The sequence below is a fragment of the Jaculus jaculus genome, chromosome 21, assembly GCF_020740685.1.
Source record: "Jaculus jaculus isolate mJacJac1 chromosome 21, mJacJac1.mat.Y.cur, whole genome shotgun sequence".
Lineage (NCBI taxonomy): Eukaryota > Metazoa > Chordata > Mammalia > Rodentia > Dipodidae > Jaculus > Jaculus jaculus.
This window is the reverse complement of record NC_059122.1, coordinates 6,428,403-6,451,713: the sequence shown is the minus strand read 5'-3', so window position 1 is coordinate 6,451,713 and position 23,311 is coordinate 6,428,403. Positions and strand designations below refer to the sequence as shown.

At 51.9% G+C, this 23,311-nt stretch overlaps 1 protein-coding gene across 3 annotated transcripts in view; it reads left to right on the top strand.

The window, feature by feature from the left end:
- Ssbp3 (single stranded DNA binding protein 3) overlaps positions 1-22,984 on the top strand; it is a 203,209-nt gene extending 180,225 nt beyond the window's left edge. For all 3 annotated transcript variants that reach the window (XM_045139245.1, XM_045139244.1, XM_045139243.1), the window contains 11 exons: positions 13-79; positions 184-260; positions 5,507-5,571; positions 7,143-7,191; positions 7,737-7,772; positions 8,183-8,237; positions 9,790-9,860; positions 18,784-18,862; positions 19,960-19,988; positions 20,097-20,198; positions 21,130-22,984. In XM_045139245.1, the coding sequence (XP_044995180.1) occupies positions 13-79; positions 184-260; positions 5,507-5,571; positions 7,143-7,191; positions 7,737-7,772; positions 8,183-8,237; positions 9,790-9,860; positions 18,784-18,862; positions 19,960-19,988; positions 20,097-20,198; positions 21,130-21,159 (660 nt within the window). In that variant the 3' untranslated portion in view covers positions 21,160-22,984. The remainder of the gene's footprint in view (positions 1-12; positions 80-183; positions 261-5,506; positions 5,572-7,142; positions 7,192-7,736; positions 7,773-8,182; positions 8,238-9,789; positions 9,861-18,783; positions 18,863-19,959; positions 19,989-20,096; positions 20,199-21,129) is intronic.
- Positions 22,985-23,311: the final 327 nt, after the last annotated feature.

Here is a 23,311-nt window from a genome sequence, read left to right as displayed (position 1 = left end):
CGTCTCTTCCAGCCTCCAGGGGGCGTTCCTGGAACACAGCCATTGTTACCCAACTCTATGGATCCCACGCGACAACAAGGTAAGTAGATACGAGAGGGTGGGCTGGGCTGGGCGGCAACCGGGACTGCTGGGAGACGTCTCTTAACTCCTTTCGGCCCTGGCTCACCCCACTGTCTCCTGCAGGTCACCCCAACATGGGAGGATCAATGCAGAGGATGAACCCACCCCGAGGCATGGGGCCCATGGGTCCTGGCCCACAGGTAACCAGCCGCCCGTCATCTGCCTGTCCGTCTGTCCCCTTGCCATCTGTCCGCACCCGCCTCCTCTCCTCTTGACACAGTCTTGTCGATCTCCCGCTTTTCTGGTCCTTTGGGTGAGAGGAAGGGCACCTTGCATGTCCCAACGTTCGCCCCCTGCCTGAAGCGGGCTGGCCCTGGGCATAGCGCTGTCTCCCCCTTCTTCCCCCCCTGGACAAGCAGTAGGTAGAGTTGAGACGCCCAGGGAACCGGGGCGAGGGGCACAGGTGTTGGGAAGACACGTAGGTCACAGAACTCCTGGGTTGGGTATGGCAGCTTGTGGCCTAAGGAATTTGAGGGCCGAGGGTTTGTTGTTGTGAACTGTGATCTGTGTGTTTGGAGGGGGGGGGGGTGTTCTCCAAGAATCCAAACCCACCTCCCGCGCTTGGTGACGGTCGCGACCTGAGGGCTCAAGGTCCACCTTGGGTGACAATTCTCGTGTTCATGTTTTCAGGGGTCCGTGGTGGGCATGATGTCCAGCACCCACTTTTGCCCTGGGCCCCAGCAGTAAGTCAGCTAGCGACTTGCACCAGGTTGCTTTCGACAGTTAGCTAAGCCTATTAGCATGCCAGGGCGTGCTGGCGCGTGCCCTTTAATCCCAGCACGCTCGGGAGGCAGAGGCAGGAGGATCGCCACGAGTTCGAGGCCAGCCTGAGACGACATAGTGAATTCCAGGTCAGCCTGAGCTAGAGTGAGACTCTACCTTTGAAAACAAAACAAAACAAAAGACTGTTAGTAAAATTGAGGGCTAGGCTAGGGATGTGGCTCAGTGGTACTAGTTTGCACAAGGTTCCGGTTTCCGTCCCCTAGCACCCCAGAAAGTAAAATAGGCTTGTGGCACTCACTGCATGGTAAGACTGAGGTTCTAGAAGCTGGAAGTGGATGCCATCAGTGTGTCTGAGAGCCGAACATTCCAGGACTTTTAAGACTTTCCCCGGCTTGCGGTGTCCGTCTCAAGGAGTCCAGCACCTTCTGACCAACACACTACCAAGGGGCAAGGGCCTTAGGGTGTGGGGACATTTCTCTGGCCCCTTATCTTAAAGTATCAGATGTAGACACAAAAGCGGAACACCAATACCACTGTGAATTCCAGTGGGGAATTAGATTGTAATTAGCCACCGGCCCCTTTAGAACCTTCTGAGGAAAGAAAAGCAAACAGGTGCAATGTGGACTTAGGGGTACCTTAGAAATCCCAAAGGCTAGTGGAGTGACGTTTTTCCATTTTTGAGCAAGATGGGGTGTCTCCATTGCGGGGAGGAGTTGGACAACCAGGGTTAGCTCCTGTGCCCGAGGCGAAGGAATAGATTTGAACTCACGCAGCTGGCATGTATGAGTTCGGCCCAAAGCCAGGCCACAATCACCCTATGCTCTTCGGCCTCGCGTCTCTGACAGTCCCCTCTGATCAGTGAATCGCCTGCTGTGAAAGGCAACAGGACTTCATTCACTTAATTCAGTTCCCTCCGAAAAGCGCGTGTGTCAGTGTGAGGCAGTGACCTTTGGTCCAAGCGTCTGGAGGAAGAATTGTCTTAGATGAGGCTCAAATGACAGGGTTTCTGGGTCACACTGGGTGGAAAGGAGGGTACACGACCCCTCATGGATCCTGGAGGTGCCGGTTCTCAGGCTCCCCTGCATCTCCCCCCCCCCCCCCAACAAGCACTTACGGTTCTAGGGTCAGGTCACCGTCCTGGCTTGTGTGTTTGAAAGTTCAGATGGAAGAGAGTCCATACTCCTGGGCCCAAGCTCAGGGCCTCTGAATCGGAGGCCATAGAAAGAGATGGACCAAAAAAAAAAGTTCATCCTGGTGAGCTGAATGAGACCCTGAGAAATCCCCGTGGGACAGTCTGGACTCCTAAAGTTAAAGGGAGGCTTGCGGTCAGGCCCCTGTGGCCCAGAAAACCATCTGCACAGCCTCAAACCCACCTGAGCGAAGAGGCTGATGTTAACGGTTCTTCCCTACTTTTTAAGAAGCTGGAGTTGCCTGGCGTGGTGGCAGACACCTTGAGTTCCAGCACTCGGGAGGCAGAGGTAGGAGGATTGCCGTGAGTTCGAGGCCACCCTGAGACTACAGAGTGAGTTCCCGGTCAGCCTGGGCTGTAGCAAGACCCTACCTCGAAAAACCAAATAAAAAGAAAAAAATAAAATAAAAGCTGGAATTCTCTAGGTAGTCTCAGGGTGGCCTGGAACTCATGGTCATCCTCCTACCTCTGCCTCCCGAGCGCTGAGATGAAAGGCGTGCGCCACCCCACCTGGCAAGCTTATATCTGATTGAAAAACTTTGCCTCCATATCTGGTTTCAACCCGTATTTTATTTTATTTATTTTTTTCTTTTCAAAATATTTTTTGGTTCATTTTTATTTATTTGAGAGTGACAGAGATAGAGAGAGAGAGAGGGGCAGATAGAGAGAGAAAGAATGGGCGCGCCAGGGTTTCCAGCCACTGCAAACTAACTCCAGACGCATGCGCCCCCTTGTGCATCTGGCTAACGTGGGTCTTGGGGAATCAAGCCTCGAACCAGAGTCCTTAACCTTCACAGGCAAGCGCTTAACCGCTAAGCCATCTCTCCAGCCCCTTTTCAAAGAAATTTTTTAACTTCCATAGTTGTACAAAAAAAATACCCCATGGTAATGCCCTCCCTCCCCCTATTATTATTTTTTAATTTCTTAAATTTTTTTGGTTTTTCAAGGTAGGGTCTCACTCTAGTCCAGGCTGACCTGGAATTCACTGTGGAGTCTCAGGGTGGCCTCGGACTCAACAGCGATCCTCCTGCCTCTGCCTCCCGAGTGCTGGGATGAAAGGCGTGTGCCACCACGCCAGGCTTCAGCCTGTATTTTACTCCTGACTTCCTAGGTGGCCAAAAGCAAGTCCCTGGCCTCTCCAGGGCAGGTCATCATCTGTGCATAGGCAGCAGGGATCCTCAGGGCAGTTCTGTGACAGTGCACTGGCCTTGCTAGGAGACTTCCTACTGGCCGGGTTAGGGTTGGAACCTACCGCCTTCAGAGTTCCCAGCCAGAGGCTGCTTGCCACCTATCCACGAAGTGCGCCCGCTGGTCTCCGCTTGTCCTGGCGCCCCCCGTCTTGCCCCTGGCCGGGAGAAGAGAGTGGCTGTAGTTTTGGTCCCTGTAGAGAGGGGAAGTCTCACCCTATCCAGAAAAGCTTTTGTCATGCGATTGCTACCCAGTGGACAGTGGGCTTCCTGGGGTATGGTGAGGGTCCTGCCAAGGGGTGGAGGAGGTTTGGACGAGGCCTTGAGTGAGGCCTGCACTCTGCAATGGCACCCCAGTATTAAAGGCTGTGGCAGGTCTGCTGCTGCCTTCCCAAGTTGGCCTGTACCCCGTCTGCTCTCCAGGTCACTTCAGAACTGTCAGATCACAGCCCTCATGGGGCCCTGTGCATTTGGAGATGAGAACTTTTCTTTGCTTTTTTTAAAAAAATATATTCTTTAATTTATTTTTTTAAGAGAGAGTGGGCACACCAGGGCCTCCAGCCACTGCAAACAAACTCCAGACGTGTGCGCCCCCTTGTGCGTCTGGCTTGCGTGGTCCTGGGGAATCGAGCCTCGAACCCAGGGGTCCTTAGGCTTCCCAGGCAAGCGCTTAACCGCTAAGCCATCTCTCCAGCCGGCTGAGAACTTTGAACAACACGGTGGGGTTGTGGCCCTGCAGGCGGAGTCTGGCACGTAGGTCCTTAATGCCCCAAGGGGATTGGCCATGGCACGACGTTCTCGTCCCCAGTAGGGGTTTATCATGGTTCGCGTGGTTCGCCGGTGACCAGCAAGCAGCCGAGCTGAAGCCAGCCACCCTGGAGTGCACAAGGGGAGTGAGGCTCCGTGGGGGCCATGACAGGGCAGGTGGGGCTCCAAGACATCAGCCTTGGGGAGACAGACAGTTTCAGATCAGCCGGAAGTCCTGACTTCAGTGTAACGCCACCTGGTGAGCCTGCCCGCCGTGGCACTGTGCCTTCCGGCTCTGGCCAGAGGTGTGGGTAGGAGTTGAGACCCCAGGGCACTCTCCTCTTGGGTAGAGTCGGACAAGCTTCGGGGATCTGTTCCAAGGACAGGCAGCGCCGCCCCCCTCCCCCCAACAGACCAGACAGGGTGCTTTGATCGCTCTCCTACCTGCAGCCCCGCAGAGCTCCAGCCGGGCACAGTCTGCCTCTCCTCTCCACTCTGCCCGCCACCGAGCTCCTCCGTGCCCAGATGCTCTTCCTTGCCCGTCGTTCGTGAAGTGAGGGGTGGCGTTTCCCTGCCAGGGAGCCAGAGTCACCAGCAGGGGAGGAGGGATAGACATGGGGCCATGAGAGATTGGGGGGGAGGGACTGTCAGGCATTCTGGGGTACATGGGATGGTGGGCCAGGATAGTTGCTGTCGTGGTCAGGTCCGCATTGCTGGTGGAAATCACCCCACCAAGCGCAGCTTATGGGGAAAGAAAGGGGTTTATTCTGGCTTACAGGCTCGAGGGGGGAAGCTCCGTGATGGCAGGGGAAAACTAAGGCATGAGCAGAGGGTGGCCATCACCCCCTGGCCAACATCAGGTGGACCACAGCAACAGGAGAGTGTGCCCAACACTGGCAAGGGGGCACTGGCTATAACACCCATAAGCCCGCCCCCCAACAATGCACCGCCTCCAGGAGCGTTTCATTTCCAATTGCCATCAGCTGGGGAACCCAGCCTCCAGAACACCTAGGTTTACGGGGGGGGGGGGGGGGGGTCGCCTGAACCAAACCACCACAATTGCCTCTGAAGACCTGAGCTGTCTTCGTCCTCGAGAGTCCAAGTGGCTCTTGTCACTAGTCAGCTGTGGGACCCAACTGTCCCTTTTCACCTTACTGAAACCTGTGGGGAAGGGACCGGCTCGTGGCTCACTTGACAGTGTCTCCCCCCCCCCCCCCCGGCCTTTCAGAGACTCTTATCATCGTCTGGAAGCCCCTGAATAAAAACCGCATTGACCGTTGTGACCGTCCCTCTGTGCTGGCTTGTCATTGTGGTCACTGTCACATGATCTTCACCCTGCCCCCATCTTTCAGAAAGAATGTATGATTTTTTTTTTTAATTTTTTTTTTTATTTTTCTCTCTCATCAGGTCGTTTTCACAGACTAACCCTCTCACTTATATTCTGTGTTTGTCTCCCCCCCCACCTCCCCCCCCGCCCCTCCTCTCCCTCCCCGGTTCCCCCTTCCCCTTCTCATAGACTGACCCTTGGTTATCGTTGCAGAATTACAGCAGCGGCATGAGACCACCACCCAACTCCCTCGGCCCCGCCATGCCTGGGATTAACATGTAAGGCACAGAGGTTCCAGCCAGCACAGCTCAGACCCACCCTCTGCTGGCATTCTTAGAAGGTTTATAAATCAGCAGCCACTCAACTGGTACCTCTCTGGACCTCAGTTTCCCCACATCAGTAGAATGAGGGTGCTGCCAGTCCAGGGGGAAGAGAGCTGTAACGGCGTGAGCCTCACTCAGGCTGTTTTCTTGAATGAGGTGCTTGATTTTTTTTTTTTAATTATTATTTTGTTTTACTCATTTATTTATTTATTTTGGTCTCACTCTAGCTCAGGCCGACCTGGAATTCACTATGGAGTCTCAGGGTGGCCTCGAACGCACGGCGATCCTCCTACCTCTGCCTCCCAGGTGCTGGGATTAAAGGCGTGCACCACCACGCCAGGCTTAATTATTAATTTTTTTTAATTTTTATTTATTTGTTAAGAGAGAGGGAGAGGAAGACGGAATAGGTGTGCCAGGGCTTCCGGCCACTGCAGACGAACTCCAGATGCATGCACCATCTTGTGCATCTGGCTTCACGTGGCTCCTAGAGAATCAAACCTAGGTCCTTAGGCTTCTCAGGCAAGTGCCTTAACCACTAAGGCATTTCTCCAGCCCGAGGCGCTTGTTTTTAATTCCCTATCTGTGATGTAATCGAGGTCTTTCAACTGAGCCAAAATTTGAATCCTGGTACAAAGAGTTCCTATTGTTTGGTGCTTAAGTGATTCGTTACCTTTATGGGAGAATGTGTGGACTGCCTTCCCAGGAGAGTGCATATGCAGAGATAAACAAATGTTAAAGCATCAGCCTGCAAAGCCAAAGGACCCAGGTTCAATTCCCCAGGACCCACGTAAGCCAGTTGTACAAGGTGGCACATGCGTCTGGAGTTCTTTGCAGCTGCTGAAGGCCCTAGTGTGCCCATTCTCTTTCTCTCTCCCTCTATCGGCCCTGCTCAAATAAATAAACAAAGTTCCTTAAAAAACAGTTTTAGGTCTGGAGAGATGGCTTAGCGGTTAAGCGCTTGCCTGTGAAGCCTAAGGACCCAAGTTTGAGGCTCGGTTCCCCAGGTCCCACGTTAGCCAGATGCACAAGGGGGCGCACGCGTCTGGAGTTCGTTTGCAGAGGCTGGAAGCCCTGGCGCGCCCATTCTCTCTTTCTCTCCCTCTATCTGTCTTTCTCTCTGTGTCTGCCGCTCTCAAATAAATAAATTTAAAAAAAAAAAAAAAAAACAGTTTTACAAGCCAGGCATGGTGGCACACGCCTTTAATCCCAGTCGGGAGGCAGGGGTAGGAGGATCACCGTGAGTTCAAGGCCACCCTGAGACTCCATAGTGAATTCCAGGTCACCTTGGGCTAGAGCGAGACCCTACCTCAAACAAACAGAAAACTTTTTTTAAAAATTTTTTGCAAAGAGTTCATAGATCTCCTCCACCTTCGTTACTACCCCAGAATCAGGTGACCCGTAGGACTCTAGGACTGAGTGAAGGCTTTTCCGTCACTGATGTCAGCCAGCTCTTGTGGTCTTGCCAGCTCCGCCCCTTAGGGCCCCTTAGCACTGCCTTCATTGTCTCCCGTCTCTCCCTCTCCCAGGGGCCCAGGAGCTGCCAGACCCTGGCCCAATCCCAACAGTGCTAACTCAGTGAGTATCCACGTCAAGTGGGGGGTGCTGTTTTGCCAAGGAAGAGGTCCGGGGGTGAGGGAAGGCTTCCGTTCCCCTGGTGGAGGTGTCGGTGAGAGGGAGGTGCAGGAGAATTCCACCTGATGTCCCCAAGGAGATAGAGGCCCTCAGGTAGTGGCCCTCGGCCTGAGCGCCCAGGTGTGGGCTGAGAACGTGGGCTTGGGTTCGAACACCAGTACTGAAGGGGAAGGGCGTCGGTGTGCACAGGTCAGAGAGGAGGACGCGCACGTAGGTCTAACAGTGAAGAGCTCTCTGCTGCCCTGCCGGTGGGAAGGCTTCCTGGGCCATGTCCCTGGGGAGAGGAGACCAGCTCTCAGAGCAATGTCTGTGTGGTTTAACTCACGTCCCCAGCCTCCTAGGGAAACTGCCCAAGTTGCTTAGCTGACTTGGGTCCCCAAGCTTCTCCAAAGAGTAGGTGAGCCCCCACGTGGGTTTGCAAAAACAAAGGACGCTGCCTCCTGGGGGAGGAGAGTCCCAACCCCCGACTCCTGCCATCTCCTTTCCAGATCCCATACTCCTCCTCATCACCCGGTACCTATGTGGTAAGTACGGCCGCGGTTTCCGCCTGTCTTGGCATTTTTATGACTGAGCCACCTGCCAGAGGGCCCCTCGGGGGTCCCGGCTCCCTTCCCTGTTGCGACCCGTTCTGAGCTTACAATCCAGTGGCTACCGCGTAGCATCCCCGTGCGCGCGTCTGTGCGGGCCTGAGGGGGCCCAGGCATTCCCCAAACCTGACCTGGGACCAGGCTCCTTGTGGGTGGGTGGGTGGGTTGGGTGGCTGCCCAGCAGGTTGTGGGGTTTCCACTCAAGGCCTCCTGGCTCGAAGAGAGGAAGGAAACAGATAAGGGTCGAGGCACAGGGGATGGACAGCCTGGGCACTGGGAAGTAGCGTGGCCAGCTTCCCCGAAGCTGCTTCTGTGGGTGACTGATATCAGCTTTTGTCTCATCTCAGGGACCCCCCGGTGGTGGCGGCCCTCCAGGAACCCCCATCATGCCTAGTCCTGCGGGTAAGAGGGCTTGAGGGGAAGACGTTTTGTGGGGGAGCAGGGCTGCCAGATCCCCAAAGGCTTAGGTGCAGAGCCCAATCTTCCCCTCACTGGGTCCCCTCACTGGGTCCCCTGATGTTCAGAGATTTAGGGCCACCAAGCCCGGCATTGTGTGGCCTCAGATGGGTGACCCCTCTTTTGGCTCTTGGGAACTGCTTTATAAAGGACAAGGATTGAGCCGGGCGTGGTGGCACATGCCTTTAATCCCAGCGCTCGGGAGGCAGAGGTAGGAGGATCATGGTGAGTTCAAGGCCACCCTGAGACTGCATAGTGAATTCCAGGCCAGCCTGGGCCAGAATGAAACCCTACCTTGTAAAACCAAAAAAAAATAAATAAATAAAAAAAATAATAATAATAAAGAAAGAACAAATATTAGCCGGGCATGGTGGTACACATCTTTAATCCCAACAGTCGGGGAGGGAGAAGTGGGGGGGGGGTCGCCGTGAGTTCGAGGCCACCCTAAGATTGATGACGTAATGAATTCCAAGTCAGCCTGGGCTAGAGCAAAGACCCTACCTTGCAAAACCAAGAACAAGGCTAAGCAGACATCTGGAACGACGGATCAGGTAGCCGTGGCTCCTCATGTCAGGAGGAACCCCCCGATCCGGGTGAACCTTGTTTCTAAGGCCCCATCCCTGTGAGTTTCCGGAGCCGTAGGCTTCTGGTCCTGGTGGTGGGCAATCTCCCTTTATCTTTTTATCAGAAGAGGGCATGTGTGCACACGGGGTGTGTGTGTGGGGGGGGGCATGTGCACACACGCATACGCCACGTCACAATTATGTCTTTTTCTCAGCTAAGAATAGCGTGGCAGTCAGCTGGAAGGGAGGTGGCATGCACTCCCTCCCCGGCCCCAAAATAGAGAGAAGTTGGGGGGGGGTTGTTCGTGATTTCTCCTCCTCAGAGGAGCCCGTTAGCAGATTGCCTTAAGGAGACCTTCCTGGCTAGGTAAGGAGCTGGATAGGGGCACCCCCCCCCCTACACACACATACACCCCCAGCACACCATCCAGGGATGCTGCTCAGCTGCAGGGGCCCGTGAGGGGGCGGCTGCCTCCAGCCCGGGCTCCATCTCACTGCTGCAGCCTTGATGGGAAACATGACCTACATTCAGACTAGGTCATGTTAACCCACTCTGTATGTTAATGGGTTCCCCGGCCCCGTCCCTGTCGCCCTTTCTTGTGGGGCGATGCTGAGGATTGTACAATTGTCCTTGATGCACCCCACCCCACCCCGGTCCCTCCCCATTTGCCACATCCTCTCTTGCCGTCCAGCCACCCTAAAACTCTCGGTTTTCGTGGCCCTGAGTGGTTTTCACGGTTGGAATTTTCTGTGATTAAAAACTTTTTTTTTTTTTTTGCGAGTCTTCATTAAATACAAATTAGGCAGAAAATGGTGGTACTTAGCAGAAATTTTAGGTGATAAAATACAAAGGAATGAGTTCAAGTGCCAGGAGTTTGTTTTAATTAAGAAATGAATTAATCACCTCGACTTTGTGGGTTTCCACTGTTCCACAGATTCAACAAATTCCAGTGACAACATCTACACAATGATTAATCCCGTGCCGCCCGGAGGCAGCCGGTCCAACGTAAGTCTGCTTTTTCTCCTCATTTACATACCAGATACCATAACAAATCATAATTAACTTCATCAGCTGAGGGGAAAGCGGGTCTAATTGATTTCAGCCATTTGTTACCAAAGCTGAATAAAATAAATGATCAGGGGGAAAAAAAAAAAAAGAAAAGAAAAGAAAAGAAAGATGATTTGCCTCTTGGACAAGTCAGTTCCCCGTCCCAGCTGGAGTGGGGGTTGGGCAGGTCACGGCAGGATCCGCCACCCCCCCACCCCAACCTCTCTGGTCAAGTGTGAGTGCCAGCCCTTCTTGGTTATCTGTTACTTTGTGGTGTGTGTGTGTGTGGGGGGGGGGGTGGCTGGCAAAGTAATGTGCCAGGCTGTTGTAGTGTGATCTGCATATTCCGCTAGCCAGCCAGGCCGTCCCCTGCAGTCTGTTTCCGGGGCTGTGGAAATGAGGGTGCAGAAACTGGCTCATGTTTCTGCCCTGAGCTCTGTGATCACCTCCACTTTCTTCCTCCTCTTCTTTTTTTTTTTTAAATATTTTTATTGGGCTGGAGAGATGGCTTAGCGATTAAGGGCTTGCCTATGAAGCCTAAGACCCCAGGTTCAAGGTTCGATTCCCCAGGTCCCACATTAGCCAGATGCACAAGGGGGCGCACGCGTCTGGAGTTCGTTTGCAGTGGCTGGAGGCCCTGGCGCGCCCATTCTCTCTCTCTCTATCTGCCTCTTAGTTTCTGTTTGTCACTTTCAAATAAATTTTTAAAAAAATTTTTTTTAATATTTTTATTTATGTATTTGAGAGAAAGAAAGAGGCAGAGAGAGGTGGGAGAGGGAGAGAGAGAAAAATGGGTGCGCCAGGGCCTCCAGCCACTGTGAACAAACCTCAGACATAGGGCGCCACCTTGTGCATCTGGCTAACGTGGGTCCTAGGGAATCAAACCTGGGTCCTTAGGCTTCGTAGGCAAGCACCTTAATTTACTAAGCCATCTCTCAGCCCAGTTACCACCGCTCACTGCACAGGGCTTTCCTCCACCAGCAGGAGCTCTCTGAGGACCCAGCCTGGTCTGACTGGCCCCCAAAGACACCTGTGTAGCCGATTGATCGTGCCCTCCTCTGTGGAGGCTGGAGATGAGCTGGTTTGAAACTACTCCTTGGGAGTCCCAGGCCTGAAGAGGAGGTGGCCGTGGGGGCCCCTGAAGCTTGTTTTTGGCCTACTTGAGAGAGATGAGGCCTTTCCAGTCCCTCTGTTGGTATTTCTTTGTTTGCTTAATGTTTGTCCACTGTAGGGTCTTGCTCCAGCCCAGAATGACCTAGAATTTATTATGTAGTCTCAGGGTGGCTTCAAACTCACGGCAATCCTCCTACCTCTGCCTCCCAAGTGCTGGGATTAAAGGCGTGCGCCCCCGTGCCTGGCCCTCTGTTGGTTTTGTTGACCAGTTCTCCAGATGTTAAACCCCACATGTGCGTGGAAACTACACACGTATGTTTGTGTTAAGGGCTAAATCTAGGGCCTTGCATATGCCAAGCACATCCTTTTACCCCTGAGCTGCATCCCTGGCCTCACATAGTTCACACTTTTTTTTTTTTTTTTTTTTCGAGGTAGGGTCTCACTCTGGCCCAGGCTGACCTGGGAATTCACTATGGAGTCTCGGGGTGGCCCTCGAACTCACAGCGATCCTCCTACCTCTGGCTCCTGAGTGCTGGGATTAAAGGGGTGCGTCACCACGCCCGGCTAAGTTCACACATTTAATCGCCCCAACAGCTCTTTGGCCTTCCTCCTTTGCCAGGGCCGGATGATAAATAAAGTGGGAGAATCTCTCTGGTTCCCTACAAGCCTCTCACCACTTCCCCACGAGCGGCACTAAGCCCTGTGCAGACTGGGATTCCCTAAGGCCAAGCCCGAGGTTTGTGACATTGGCTGCCTAGAGTCAGACCGAAAACTAGAAAGAGAACACGGGGCCTCACAGGACATGGCTGAGTCCCATGGATGTGGGTGCATCGCCAGCCTCCCAGAGTCACCGCCCTTGTACTTCCCCAGACCACGGGCGCTGGCAGTCGTGCCTTGGGCCGCGCTAGCTACCCCAAGGGCAGTGACAGCGTGGTCAGGGTTAGGGTTGAGGTGCGTAAAGTTCCTTGCGCTTGCGCGGACACTGGCTTTGTACTGAACGTTACAAATATTGTGAGCAAGCGTGTCTCTGTGTTCCTCCCGATCATGACCCTAGGACGATGGTCGTGGCTGTCACTTTAATGGCTAGGGGAAGAAAACGCATGGCTCTGTGAGGACAGTAAAGGATGCTCTTCGCTGTGCGGATACAGGAACTTGGGGGGATACGTGGCGCACAGGGGGTGTGGTAACGCCATGGAAACAGTCTCCAGGGTAACAGGCACACCCTTCGGAACCAAAAGGCTTTTTGTTTTCCAAAGAGACACACACCAGTGCTAGGTCGGCAACAGTGACCGTGGAATTAATTAGATGGGTGCCCTGAGATGGGCACCGTCATCATCTCATTCCCCTTGGAATCGAGCCCAGCGTTGTGGCGCACACACCTTTAATCCCAGCACTTTGGGAGACGGAGGTAGGAGGTAAGAGGATCGCCATGAGTTCAAGGCCAGCCTGAGACTCCATAGTGAATTCCAGGTCAGCCTGGACTACAGCAAGACCTTACCTTGAAAAGCAAAAAAAGAAGCCAGGCGTGGTGGCGCACGCCTTTAATCCCAGCGCTCGGGAGGCAGAGGTAGGAGGATCGCTGTGAGTTCGAGGCCACCCTGAGACTCCATAGTGAATTCCAGGTCAGCCTGGGCTAGAGCGAGACCCTACCTACCCCCCCCCCAATAAAAACCCACCTGCTTGCAGTTGCTCTGAGTTTGTGCCTCAATACCACCCAAGAAAACAAAGCAGAAAACTCTCCGACTGGGTCGTAAGAATGCTGATTTGAAAACTGGTATTTCACATCATCTTGATTTTTCACGAAGACTTTAATGAAACTGCAGAAAACACAGAAAATTGTTCTCTTTCCCCAAATACAAGCTAGGCTCTGCTTGTCTGTACTTCAGCAAGCAGTGTGTCATTCTTGGAGCATTTCATCCCAGACTTCTTGCCAGTGAAATGAAAACATCTTGCCTGCCTTGCACCAACGTTGCCACGAAGGGTGTGATCTGCTTTCCTATGACAACAGCTTTCGTGGTGAAAGTTGAGGTCACTTTTCGCCTTCTTGCAAAGCGTGCAGAAGAACTTAATGGAAATTTGGATTTCGCAGAAACAGAGAGTACTGGCAGACTCAAGTCTTCAAGGTGATTATTGTTGCCAGCGACTGTTTCAAAAGTTGTTAGAAGCCGGGCGTGGTGGTGCACACTGTTAATCGCCGTGGGTTCGAGGCCACCCTGAGACTACAGAATGAATCCCAGGTTACCCTGGGCTAGAGTGAGACCCTACCTTGATAAACAAACAACAGAATAGCTGGGTATGGTGGCACACTCTCCTAGGAAATTGCTGGAGAGGCGGAGGCAGGAGGATCAAGGGTTCAAGGCCATCCTCAGCTGCACATTTTAGCTGGACGTGGTGGCGCACGCCTTTAATCCCAGCACTCGGGAGGCAGAGGTAGGAGGATCACTATGAGTTCGAGGCCAGCCTGAGGCTACAGTGTTAAGTTCCAAGTTAGACTGGGCTAAAGTGAGACCCTACCTCAACCCCCCCCCAATAAAACTTACAAAAGAATGTAAGAAAAGAAAAGGTGTCCCATCTCTAATTTGAAAATTTATCAGAATGTGGGAAAAGGAATTATAATACAAAGAAGAGATGTGGCTTCCAACTAGGATGTCACAAGTTCACGTTACCTCTGAGCTTAAACACCATTTTTTTTTTCCCTAGAAGAAACAGTTCAGTTAAGGGTGACGTCTGTCTTGTGCGTGCTTGCTGGTCTTACGAATGATGGCCGTCGTGGGCAGCCGTGGCCTTTCTGAATGTCATTCCGCGTCCACAGGCCTGGGCCAGCAAGGGAAAGCTCTTAAGCGTCTGCATGTGCTTGTGCTTTTGGGCACAGTCACCTGGTACTGTGTGCCAGTGTGGGCATAGGAAGGGCAGAGAGACAAGTCAAATGAACGCCGACTTCACTATATTCAGTCCTACATGTGCACATTTTTAAAAATATTTATTTATTTATTTATTTATTGGTTTTTCGAGGTAGGGTCTCACTCTGGCCCAGGCTGACCTGGAACTCACTATGGAGTCTCAGGGTGGCCTCAAACTCACGGCAATCCTCCTACCTCTGCCTCCCAAGTGTTGGGATTAAAGGCGTGCGCCAGCATGCCCGGCTAAAATATTCATTTTTTAAGAGAGAGGGAGAATGGGCGCACCAGGGCCTCCAGCCTCAGCAAACGAACTTCAGACTCATGCACCCCCTTGTGCATCTGGCTTACGTGGGTCCTGGGGCATCGAACCTGAGTCATTAGGCTTCGCAAGCGCCTTAACCACTAAGCCATCTCTCTAGTCCTTCTTTTTTTTTTTTTTTTTTTTTAATTTTCTTTCGATGTAGCCCAGGCTGACCAGGAATTCACTATGTAGTCTCAGGGTAGCCTTGAATTCATGATGATCCTCCTACATTCGCCTCCTGAGCACTGGGATTAAAGGTGTGCACCACCACACCTGGCTCTTTTTTTGGTTTTTTGAGGTAGGGTGTCACCCTGGTCCAGGCTGACCTGGAATTAACTCTATAGTCTCAGGGTGGCCTCGAACTCATGGCAATCCTCCTACCTCTGCCTCCCGAGTGCTGGGATTAAAGGCGTGCACCACCACGACCAGTTTCTTCTTTTTGTGGGTGTGTGTGTGTGTGAGAGAGGGAGAGGAGAAAGAGCAAGATGCAGATAGAATGAGCATACCAGGGCGTCCAGCCACTGCAGACAAACTCCAGATGCATGCACTACTTTGTGTGTCTGGCTTACGTGGGTCCTGGGGACTCAAACCTGGGTTCCTTAGACACAACACTAGGAACACAAGCGCCAGCAGAAAAGTAAATGGACCTTTTGAGCGTTGAAAGGACAGCATCAAGAAAATTGCACAGGGCTGGAGAGACGGCTTAGCGGTTAAGCGCTTGCCTGTGAAGCCTAAGGACCCCGGTTCGAGGCTCGGTTCCCCAGGTCCCACATTAGCCAGATGCACAAGGGGGCGCACGTGTCTGGAGTTCGTTTGCAGAGGCTGGAAGCCCTGGCGTGCCCATTCTCTCTCTCTCTCCCTCTATCTGTCTTTCTCTCTGTGTCTGTCGCTCTCAAATAAATAAATAAATAAATTTAAAAAAAGAAAATTGCACAGAGCTTATAACCCCAACTGCTACACGGGCTGAGGCAAGAGGGTCTCTTCAGCCCTGGAGGTCATGACCAAATAAGACTCTCAAAGGAAAGCAAAGGAAGGAATAAAAAGGGCTGGAGAGATGGCTCAGCAGTTAGGGCATTTGCCCATGAAGCCTAACAACCCGGGTTCATTTCCTCAGTACTCATGTAAAGCCAGATGCATAAAGTGGCACACGCCTCTCGAGTTTGTTTGCAGTGGCTGGAGGCCCTGGTGCACCCATTCTCTCTGTTTGAATCTCTTCTCTTATCTCTCTCTGCTTGCAAATAAGTGAATAAATTAAAAAAAAAAAAAGTTTAGAGCCGAATGTGGTGGCACACACCTTTAATCCCAGAACTCAGGAGGCAGAGGTAGAAGGATCGCTGTGAGTTCGAGGCCACCCTGATAGACTCCATAGTGAATTTTAGGTCAGCCTCGGCTAGAGCGAGACCCTACCTAGAAAAAAAAACAAAAAACAAAAAACAAAACAGCTGGAGCGATGCGTGTCCATTCCCCCCCCCCCTCAAAAATAAATACATAAGATGCAGAAAATACTGGCAAATCACGTGTTTGATAAGGAACTTTAAAGAACACTTACAACTTAACAGGAAGACAAAGTAATTAAAAAAGTGGAAGAAGAAAGATCTTAATAGATGTTTCTCCAGAATCGCGCAAATAGTCTGTAGGCCCGTGAAGAGGTGCTTTAGGAAATGCAGATTAAACCACAGCGAGGCTCCACTTTACAGCCACGAGGGTGGCTCAGATAATGACCAGTGTTGAGGAGGATGTGGGGAGAAAAAAAAAAAAAGCCGTGTGATTTGAGTGTGGTGTGGGGCTGCATGGACTTGGGTCCAGAGAGAGGCGTACAGTGTGACCATAGGATGAACCTTGGGACCACGCTGGGGAGACAGAGCTAAAACATGTCCCAGAGGCGCATTGTTTCATGCCCAGAATAAGCCAGGCATGGGGATGGCAGATTACTTGTTGCCAGAGGCTGGGGTTCAGGGAGACTGGGGAGAGACACGAGTGAATAGTTTCATTTGGGGGTGATAGAAATGTTCTAAAATCGATTGTGGTGATGGTTATGCATCCCTAAACATAAAAACCACACGTTAGCCAGGCGCGGTGGGCACACGACTTTAATCCCAGCGCTCGAGAGGCAGAGGTAGGAGGGTCGCTGTGAGTTTGAGGCCACTCTGAGACTCCACAGAGTGAGTTCCAGGTCAGCCTGAGCTACTGAGACTGTACCTTGAAAAAAATAATAAACAAACAAACAAAAACTACACATTAGATGGGTTAGTTGTATACCGTGTGAATTATATCTCACACTATTGAGATAATCATAATGCTGGAATTCGAGGCCACCCTAAGATTACAGAGTGAATTCCAGGTGGACCTCGGGAAAAAAGTTTTGTTTTGTTTTTCAAAGTAAGGTCTCACTCTAGTCCCAGGCTGACCTGGAATTCACTCTGTAGTCTCAGGGTGGCCCTGAATTCACCACAGCCCTCCGACCTCTGCCCCCCAAGTGCTGAGATTAAAGGCGTGAGCCACCACGCCCGGCACAAAACTAATTTTGATATCTGTTGTACTTACCATTAGAAATAATAGCATTTGGGCTGGAGAGATGGCTTAGGGATTAAGACGCTTGTGAAGCTTTAAGGAGGACCCAAGTTCGATTCCCCGGTACCCATGTGAACCAGCTACACAAAGTGGCACATGCGTCTAGAGTTTGTTTGCAGTAGTTGGGGTTCCTGCTGCACCCATTCTCTCTATCTGCCTCCCCCGCGCTCTCTCAAATAAGTAACTTTTTTGAAAATATTTATTTATTTATTATTTATTTGACAGAGAAAGAGGGAGAGGGAGAGAATAGGCCCACCAGGGCCTCCAGCCACTGCAAATGAACTCCAGACGCCTCTGCCACCTTGTGCAGCTGGCTTACCTGGGTACTGGGGACTCGAACTTGGGTCCTTAAGACTTCACAAGCAAGTGTCTTAATCCCCTAAACTACCTCTCCAGCCCAAATGCCATTTCTTTAAATTTTCTATTTTATTTTAAAGTTTTTATTAATAACTGCCATGATTATAAAAAAATATCCCATGGTAATTCCCTCCCTCCTCCCCCCCCCTTCCCCTTTGAAACTCCATTCTCCATCAGATCCCCTCCCCCTCTCAATCAGTCTCTCTTTTATTTTGATGTCATCATCTTTTCCTCCTATTATGAGGGTCTTGTGTAGGTAGTGTCAGGCACTGTGAGGTCATGGATATCCAGGCCATTTTGTGTCTGGAGGAGCACGTTGTAAGGAGTCCTACCCTTCCTTTGGCTCTTACGTTCTTTCCGCCACCTCTTCTGCCAAATGCCATTATTCTTTTTTTTTTTTTTTTTGTTCATTTTTTATTTGTTTATTTGAGAGCGACAGACACAGAGAGAAAGACAGATAGAGGGAGAGAGAGAGAGAATGGGCGCGCCAGGGCTTCCAGCCTCTGCAAACGAACTCCAGACGCGTGCGCCCCCTTGTGCATCTGGCTAACGTGGGACCTGGGGAACCGAGCCTCGAACCGGGGTCCTTAGGCTTCACAGGCAAGCGCTTAACCGCTAAGCCATTTCTCCAGCCCAAATGCCATTATTCTTAACGTAAGTACAACAAATATTAAAATTAGTTTTGTGCCGGGAGTGGTGGCTCTCAGCAAAGATGGAAGCTTTCATTCAGGGGGAAAGTACCAACTGCCTTCCAGGACTGACTCTCAAGAGTGGAGCCCAGCCAACCTAAGATTCCAGATAGTGGGCTTGATAGGGCTCTTCAGTTGGGGGAAAGTGAGGAAGGGAAAACGTGAATGAGAGGAAGAAAAAAATAAAGTTTCTTTAGTGGGGCTGGAGAAATGGCTTACTGGTTAAGCGCTTGCCTTTGAAACCTAAGGACCCCGGTTCGAGGCTCGGTTCCCCAGGTCCCACGTTAGCCAGATGCACAGGGGGGCGCACGCGTCTGGAGTTCGTTTGCAGTGGCTGGAAGCCCTGGCGCGCCCATTCTCTCTCTCTCTCTCTCTCTCTCTCTCTCTCTCTCTCTCTCTCTCTCTCTCTCTGCCTCTTTCTCTCTCTGTCGCTCTCAAATAAATAAATAAAAGTGAACAAAAAAATATTTAAAAAAACAATAAAGGGGTAAAATGCCTACTCTTAAAAAAAAAAAATTTCTTTAGGGGAGATCTAAGATAGCCAGGGTGTGACACCAGACAAGCTCAGGGGGCAGGAAACCCAGACCTGGGGCCTTGTTAGGCAAGAAATGGATAATGGCTGGGTGGCTCCTTGAGGAATGTGGATAACCCTCTTCCTTATGTCTCTGGCACCGCCTGCTGCCGTTGCTGACTCCTGACCTGACGCAGACCTGAGCCTCCACGCCCCAACTCTAGGGCTCAAGCAAGGAAAACCTCCAACCACCCAGGCATCCAGTGCCTGAGCGTGCGCAAAGAGTCACACGTGCAAATGCCCTGAGCGGGCTGTTCCTACCTAGGCAGCTGTGGCCAGGGATTGAACCCCCTCAGAGGCGTTGAGATGGCTTTGCTGGAGCATCCGAGAGGCCAGGTCTGCTGACTCACCTCCCCACCCCCGTTTCTTCCTTCCGCAGTTCCCGATGGGGCCTGGCTCGGACGGCCCGATGGGGGGCATGGGTGGCATGGAGCCTCACCACATGAACGGATCATTAGGTAAGCTGGCGCTTCCTGCCGACGTCGGGCCTGGGACACAGCCAGGCGTGGGCGGGACACATAAGGGGGTCCCCAAAGAAAACTGCTTTCTGCACACAGAAAGGCTTGGTTGGGCTCAGGGCGCTAGGGAGGAAGGTGTCCTCAGACGCCAGCGAGCCCTGCACCCGTCCAGGGAAGAGCGGACAGGAAATGGAAGTTGGGCCATAGACCCGTACGTAATCCTAGCATAGTTCAGGAAGCTGAAGGGGAGAGAATTGTGAACCCAAGGCTAGCCTGGTCTCAAAGCAAAACAAAAGAAGGCCTGGCATGAAATTCAGTGTTAAGAGAACCTGGTTGGCTGTTCAACCCTAGTACCACCAAAATTTAGTTCTGTTTAATTCTTTAATTCTAACACCTGGGAGGCAGAGGTAGGAGGATCACCGTGATTTCGAGGCCATCCCGAGACTACAGAGTGAATTCCAGGTCAGCTTGGGCTAGAGTGAGACCCTGCCTCGAAAAAACAAAATCAAAAAAGAGGGCTGGAGAGATGGCTTAGTGGTTAAGGCAAAGCCAGAAGACCCAGGTTTGATTCCCCAGGATCCATGTAAGCCAGATGTATAAGGCATCTGGAGTTCCTTTGCAGCAGCTGGAGGCTCTGGTGCACCCATTCTCCTCTCTCTCTCTCTCTCTGTCTGTCTCTCCCTCTCTCTCTCTCAAATAAATAAATAAAAATAAAATAATCTAGGGCTGGAGAGATGGCTTAGCGGTTAACGCGTTTGACTGCAAAGCCAAAAAACCCCGGTTCGGCTCTCCAGGACCCACGCAAGCCAGATGCACAAGGGGGCGCACGCATCTGTAGTTTGTCTACAATGGCTGGAGACCCTGGCGCACCCATTCTCTCTCTCTCTCTCTCTCTCTCTGCCCCTTTCTCGCTCTCACATAAATATATTTTTAAAAATAATAAAATATTTTTTAAAAAGAAAAGAGCGGGTGGTGGGGGAGGAACCTAATGATACACCTGCCTTGTATTGCCGGCCGGGCCATCAGAATGCTACCTTAGAAAGACGCTATCTCTAAAAGCACCAGCAAACCTGAATCAAACTCTTCTTTCCTTACAGGATCAGGTGACATAGACGGACTTCCAAAAGTGAGTGGCGTCCGTTGCCCACCCCTCCCCCCAAATCACCCTGTCCTCCAGGTCAGGTTGTTGGGCATGAGCCCATTCATTGTCTTCCCCCATGTCCTCTCTCCACAGAATTCTCCTAACAACATAAGTGGCATTAGCAATCCTCCAGGCACCCCTCGAGACGATGGTGAGCTAGGAGGGAACTTCCTTCACTCCTTCCAGAATGACAATGTAAGCCTCCCCTTCCCCCCTCCCCCCACCCCTGGCCCCCCTCAGCCCCTGTATCCTGCCTCTGCGCCTTCCTCACAGACTTCAGTCTTGGAATACAGTGGTATCCAGGGCCTGGGCAGGCCTTATGGACCACTGTGCTGCGTGTGTGTGTGTGTGTAATTTATTTGAGAAAGAGAGAATGGGCACTCCAGAGCCGCCAACCACTGCAAATGAACTCCAGATGCATGCGCCCCTTGTGCATCTGCCTCACGTGGGTATCCTGGGGAATCGAACCTTGGCCCATTGGCTTCGCAGGCAAGCGCCTTAACCGCTAAGCCATCCTTCCAGCCCTTAAGTTATTTCTCACAGAGGCGCAGGGCCCCGGCCACTGTGCGCTGGTCACCTGCTAGCCGGTCTCTGGGAGTGGCCACGGGCAGCCTGAACTGGCTTGGCCACCGACATTGGCTAAGTCAGGGGCAGCACTGCCTGTGGGAGGGGAAGAAGGGGGTTCTGATGATGTCAGGGCTATCTTGGGTCACCGGGACCAGATAATCTGTTTTGAAGAAAGCTGCTTTTGAGAAGCCACACTGGCCACTTGCCCAGAGCCCTGGATCACTAAAGCCCCCCCCCCCACACACACACACCCCAGTCCCTTCTCTGGGTTTCCCAAAAGGGCTGACTCCAAGGCAAAGAAACTGGGGGGCCATGTGGGTGCCAGGAGTTCACAATGAGAGAAGGGGACAGTCCTCTTCCGGAGGTGGCCCTTGATGACTGCCTCCTCCCTCTTTGCCCTCGCCTTGGCTCTCTCCATCCGTCGTCATTGCGCGTCCCTAATCCAGCCACAGCCCGAGCGTGCCCGTGTCCAGCCCGCGTGGGTGCGAGCATCTTAGCAAGGCCACAGCCTCTGTCCCCCGGCCTCGTCACGACCCCCGCCTCCGTTTTCTCCCTGCAGTACTCTCCAAGCATGACTATGAGCGTGTGAACCCCTCTCCACAACGCTGAGAGCCGGCATTGCAGGCAGAAGATGCCAGAAATTATGCAAGAAGAAGTGAGGTGTCGCTACCAGGAGCCGGGGGAGGGCGTCTCCCACTCCCCCTCCACCCTCCAACCCACTCCCCCCCAACCTCTTCCCAATTTTAGTTTCATGCAATAAAAAGGCCAAACTTCTTATTCCATAAAACATGAAGGACAGAACTCAAATAAAGATATATTTCAAGTCAATGACCAGAAAAAAAAAAAAATACTAACACCCCCACCACCACCCCCCCCCCCCTTGCTTCTCCCAAAAGGACTTTTTTCTGTAAATGACACTTTTTGGTTGTTTTATTTTTGTGTGTGTGCGTGTGTTTGTTTGTTTGTTTTTGTTTGGGGTTTTTACCTTTACTAGGATTTTTAAAATTTGTTTCCAAGGGGGCATCTTGGGGAAAAATATTTTTTTTTTTTTAATAATGGAAACTTCTAGCAAGCCCTACACCTCACCCCAGTTAATCTCTTTGCTTTCTTTTTAAAATAACTAAATTTAAAAGGGAGGGGGAGGAGAAAAGGCCAAAAAGAAAAGGAAAGAAGAAAAACCCACAAGTCCCCCTGCCTCTTCCCAAACCCTACCACCAGGAAAGCTAGGCAAGGTGTGAGATCTTGCACTGACTCTGTTAGCCATCTGAAAATAATAAACTCGACAGTTTATACCCGGTGGTTTCTTTTAAATGCTATTTGGGAAAGAGAAAAAGTCAGCCCTTTTTTTTTTTTTTTTTTTTTTTTTTCACATAGGGATTTGGGCCTATACAGTGGGCAAGGAGGGCAAGGAGCCTGCTTTGTTCTGTCTTGGTTGGCACAGCAACACACTTGGACCCCCCAACTGCCCCCTCTTCCCCCCCTCCCCACTCCATCATCATCATCATCATGTGGCCAGAGTACCCAGCACACGGCAAGCCCAGTCGAAGCCATCACTGTGACCTCTGGGGTACACGATGTCTCAAGACGTCTGCCTCCTCTTGGCATCTCTCCTGGCCAGCCCATCTCCCCAGCGAGAATCCTGCCCGCTGGCTGATGGCCCAGGCCTGGTAGGGGAGGGTCCCCCTTGCCCCCCTCCCACCACAGGATGGTTGTGACCTGGGACATGGAAACTGACCTCTGCCTTCTGGTCTTACCCCTCGCCTGGTGTGCATGGGCAGGGTGGCCTGAAGTAGTTTCTCTCTCTCTCTCTCTCTCTCTCTCTCTTTCTCTCTCCCCAACCCCCTTTGTTCATCCATCCTCAAAGATGGGCTGTTGGCCAGAATTGTTCTGTATTTTGCTTGGAACTGATGGACAGACTGGCATCGCAGTGGGCTGGGGCCGGGAGGGGGAGGCACCAGCAAAACTCAACACGATGCTGTTTCTGGTTCTGTTTTTATTTTCAAAAACCGACCAACCCGACGGAGCCTGTCCGCTCAGGAGGGGTGACTCGTGGGCCCCCACACACACGGAAACCTTTTGTGTCTTGCCCTGGAAGACACCCCGAATTCTTTGTACATTTATACCCTTCTTCACCACCCCTAGCCCCCCCTCCTTCCCCCCTCCCCCCCGTAGCTGGTCCTTGTTTTTTCCTTCCCCCTTCTGACCCATGTATATCATATTATGTGAGATACCATCTGCCTGAAAAAAGACCTTGTGCGGATTATTGGGAACATTGTAGCTGTTTTCTGTGTTTTTTCTTACCTTGTAGTCTGGTTCTGAATTGAGAGGAAAAAAAAAAAGTAATTATTATACATTGTAGTTTGTGTACGATATATGTTGATAACGTTTTATTAAAGGGACATCTTTTTTCCGCAGCCCTTCCTGACATGTTTGGAGAAGGGGGGGGTTGTGGGTTGGATGTGATGCCACTAATGACAAATGCACAGTGTCTGACCCTGGTGCTTGACAAGATGGCCTGCCTTTTCCTGGGCCTCAGTGCAAAAAGCAACAGGGGCCTTGGAGCGGTGGCGGGGGGTTGGGGGTGGCCTTGCAGAAACCCAGCTTCAGGGCCGGAGAGATGGCTTAGCGGTTAAGACGCTTGCCTGCAAAGCCAAAGGACTCAGGTTCGATTCCCCAGGACCCCACGTAAGCCAGATGCACAAGGCAGTGCTCGCATCTGGAGTTCATTTGAGGTGGCTGGT